We start from the raw sequence: 3976 nt of genomic DNA, 5'->3' as shown, positions 1-3976 counted from the left end.
TTGAGACGGAGTCTCGCTCTGTCACCCAGGCTGGAGTGCAGTGGCCGAATCTCAGCTCACTGCAAGCTCCGCCTCCTGGGTTCACGGCATTCTCCTGCCTCAGCCTCCCGAGTAGCTGGGACTACAGGCGCCCGCCACCTCGCCCGGCTAGTTTTTTGTATTTTTTAGTAGAGACGGGGTTTCACCGTGTTAGCCAGGATGGTCTCGATCTGCTGACCTCGTGATCCGCCCGTCTCGGCCTCCCAAAGTGCTGGGATTACAGGCTTGAGCCACTGCGCCCGGCCAAGATCACTTTTTTAAATACAGTAGAAATATTCCACGAAACAAACACACCTCTTTAACTCACTCTAACTCAGTCTTCAGCACTGGCCAGGTGCGGGGGCTCATGCTTGTAATCCCAGCTCTTTGAGAGGCCAAGGCAGGCTGATCACTTGAGGTCAGGAGTTCAAGATCAGCCTGGCCAACATAGTGAAACCCTGTCTCTACTAGAAATACAAAAATTAGCCAGGTGTGGTGGCATGCACCTGTAGTCCCAACTACTCGGGAGGCTGAGGCAGGAGAACCACTTGCACCTGGGGGATGGAGCCTTCAGTGAGCCAAGATTGCACCACTGCACTCCAGCCTGGACAACAGAGCGAGACTCCATCTCAAAACAAAAAACGTCAGCACTGATGCTTGCTATAAAACAGCATTTGGAGGTTTCCCACTCCTTTTCCAAGCAAGTTTAGAATCAGCCATTGTTGTTGTTGCTGTTCAAGACAGGGTCTTGCTCTGTCATCCAGGTTAGAATGCAGGGGTGCGATCGCTGGCTCACTGCTGCCTCAAACTCCTGGCTCAAGTCAATCTCCCATCTCAGCCTCCCCAGTAGTGGACTGCAGGCACGTGCCACCACCCCTGGATAACTTTTTAATTTTTTGTAGAGACAATGTTTCCCAGTCTGGTCTCAAACTCCTGGCTTCAAGTAATCCTCTCACCTCAGCCTCCCAAAGTGCTAAGATTACAGGCGTGAGCCACCATGCCTGGTCCTAGAGCCGGCCTTGAACTCAAATTGCAGCCCTGCCTCTGACAAGTGGTGAGTGGAGTCACTTCATCTCCGTGAGTCCCTTGGCCTCTGTGAGGTGCCTGCCTCCAGGGCTGTGTGAATTGCAGCTGACAGAGCAATCGGGGCACACAGTACGTGCTCAATAACCGGTGGCTGCTATCATAACTACGTCTTCTGTACAAGCGCCCTAGGCCTTTTTCTAGTACCTGAATCTCAAAACATGATTAAACATAGCAGAACCCCAATTTACAGCAGAGACAAGACGTGGTCTCTTCATCCCTCCTGGTGGCCCTTCCTTCTTCTCGGGGAAAACTCAGGCAGGGAGGACTCAGGTCCAGAGACGAGTGAGGACAGAAAACAAAGCCTGGAAGGGGAGGGGGAGCCCAAGGTACTGACCCCTTCCTGAACTGAGAACAGAGAACTGCCTTTGGAACCTGTTCCTGATTTCCTCACCTTCCAGCTACACAGGAACACAGGAGATGTGAGTCCCAGGTCCAGCTCTGACCTTCACTGTTTAGCCTGGGCTGGCCACTTGCCTCCAGGAGTCTGCTTCCTCCAGGGTCAGGTGGGGTGGGAGTCTAGGCCTCTGACCTCCAGGGTCTCTCTGCTATTGCCACGTGGTGTTCTTGACTCTGAACATGCAGAGGCTCCTTCCTGCCTGGGTTTCAGGAGCACACCAGCTCTTGCCGGTCACCGGGCCAGCACGCTGCAGGTGACAAACTGAGAGCAGGCGTGGGTGGAAGGACAAAGGACTGAGTGGCATCCCTCTTGTCTCCTTTGCATTCACAGACACTGAGTCTAACAGTCTCGTGGTGAAAGGCTGTTCCAATGTCAGTAACGCCACCTGTCAGTTCCTGTCTGGTGAAAATAAGACTTTTGGAGGAGTCATCTTTTGAAAGTTTGAGTGTGCAAACGTAAACAGCTTAACCCCCACGTCTACACCGACCACTTCTCACAACATGGGCTTCAAAGCTTCCCTCAGTCTCTTGGCCTTTGCCAGCCTCCTTCTGCTGGGACTGCGGCCCTGAGGTCCTGGGGCTGCACTTTGCCCAGCACCCCATTTCTGCTGCTCTGAGGTCCAGAGCACCCCATGGGGTGCTGACACCCTCTTTCCCCGCCCTGCCCCATTTAACTGCCCGGTAAGTGGGAATCACAGGTCTCCAGGTAATGCCGACAGCTGCCTTGTTCTCCATTATTAAAGCGCTGGTTCATTCACTGCCCAAATCTGTCCTGATGCATTCTGGGCTGGGCCTCATTTGAGCTGTTATCCAGCACCACCTCCCACTCCTGGGCTGCAGGTGAGGTCCTTGCCTTTGAAACTGTGCACGTTTGTTTCTGGGATCTGATGACATCCCTGCTCATCTTGCTTCTGGGAAGCCAACCCCTTGACCTTGCAGCCCTGCACCTCTGGGGATGGACATGCCACCATCCGCACTGTCACACACAAGGAGCTCCCCCGCCTACCTTATAAGGCCTGTGTTGACCCCAGTACAGAAGCTCCTTCAGTATTGGCCAATATATGGCTCTTCAACAGTTGTCCTGATTGTGGTCAGAAGTCCACAGCGAGTGAAGAAAACAGCATCCTCTCAGGGTCCTATCATGATGGGGGCCCAAGGAGGGCTGGAGGGGCTGCTGAAGACCAGCATGCTCCTACTGACTAGCCTTCCCAGGCAGGGACATGAGTAAGTCACTGGGAAAGCTGCAATGCCAGACTCCATTCCTGGCTGAGGAAGTTTTCTGCAGCCTTGTGCAGAATGGAATGTGGCCACAGAGCCCCATTCTGGCCCCTCAGAGAGCTTGTAATCAAACACAGAGTTACTAACTCTGTATCAAATGCCAAGGGAGCAAGAAAACCATTCAATCAAATATGCCCAGAGGTCCAGGTCTAGTAAATAAGGTGGGCCTTGAGCTGAGCTTGGAAAAATGGGGTTTGCGGTAATAAACATTTTTTTGTAAACTGACGTGGGTCAACATTAGCCAGGATTGCTGGTAATGCACCGTGGACAAAGCCACCATAAAGGTCCTCGGATGGCAACTCATCACCACATGTACTCTTACTGATTTCAGCTTGTGATTTTGAAATATAATTTTAGACTTACTGAAAACTTGCAAAAATTAGTACACAGAATTCCACTATCTCCTTCATGCAGCTTCTCCTCACGTTCACATGTTAGATAATCACGGTACAGTTACTGAAAGCAGGAAATGTTCACAGAAACAATATTGCTCACGAACAGAACTCATTTGCATTTCACCAGTTTCTATGGATGTCTTTTTTTTCCTGATCCAGGATCCAATTCTTTGCATTTAATTGTCATGTCCCCTCAGTCTCCTTCAAATGGCGGCAGTTCTGGCATCTACCAAGACCTCAATAATTAAGAAGATTATTGGCCATTTTGTAGAACGTTTCCCAATCTGAGCTCGTCTGAAGTTTTCTTGTGATCAGATTGAGGTTATGCATTTTTGGCAAGAAAACCATGGCAATGATATGCCCGTCTCAGTGCATTTTATCAGGAGATACGTGACGTCAATGAGTCATGTTACTGGTGATGTTAACCTTGGTTAAGTTTAATATCTTTCAGGTTTCTCCATTGTAAAGTTGCTATTACTTCTTAATATAATAGGCTAGGTTGTGCTGCTATAACAAGTATACCTTAGTAAAAAAAAAAAAATCACACAATGGGAGTTTATTTCTCAGCAACTTAAACTCCATATAGATGCTCCTGGTTGGACATCTGTCCAGGGTCGCTCTTCTCCAGGAGTAAGGAAGGCGTCATGCTTCTTTGTTCCCACAGTTCCACCATCCCCCATGACCCATTGGACTCTCAGTTAAGTGCTCTGTCTGTAGCCAGCTGATAAGTACAAAGAGAGAGCGCCTGGAGGGCTGTGCAGAATGGCCCAGGGGCCAGGGCTGGCAGTGACATCCATCACTTA

At 50.3% G+C, this 3976-nt stretch overlaps 1 protein-coding gene across 1 annotated transcript in view; it reads left to right on the top strand.

The window, feature by feature from the left end:
• The window catches only part of LYPD8 (LY6/PLAUR domain containing 8), a 9468-nt gene extending 7202 nt beyond the window's left edge, over positions 1 to 2266 (top strand). The window contains 1 exon segment of the mRNA XM_023196579.1: positions 1832 to 2266. Coding sequence (XP_023052347.1) covers positions 1832 to 2070 — 239 coding nt within the window. The 3' untranslated portion in view covers positions 2071 to 2266.
• The last annotated feature ends 1710 nt before the right edge of the window (positions 2267 to 3976 follow it).

This window comes from Piliocolobus tephrosceles, chromosome 1 (assembly GCF_002776525.5).
Source record: "Piliocolobus tephrosceles isolate RC106 chromosome 1, ASM277652v3, whole genome shotgun sequence".
Lineage (NCBI taxonomy): Eukaryota > Metazoa > Chordata > Mammalia > Primates > Cercopithecidae > Piliocolobus > Piliocolobus tephrosceles.
Note: the sequence above shows the minus strand (reverse complement) of the source record. Positions and strands in the feature narration are given on the sequence as shown.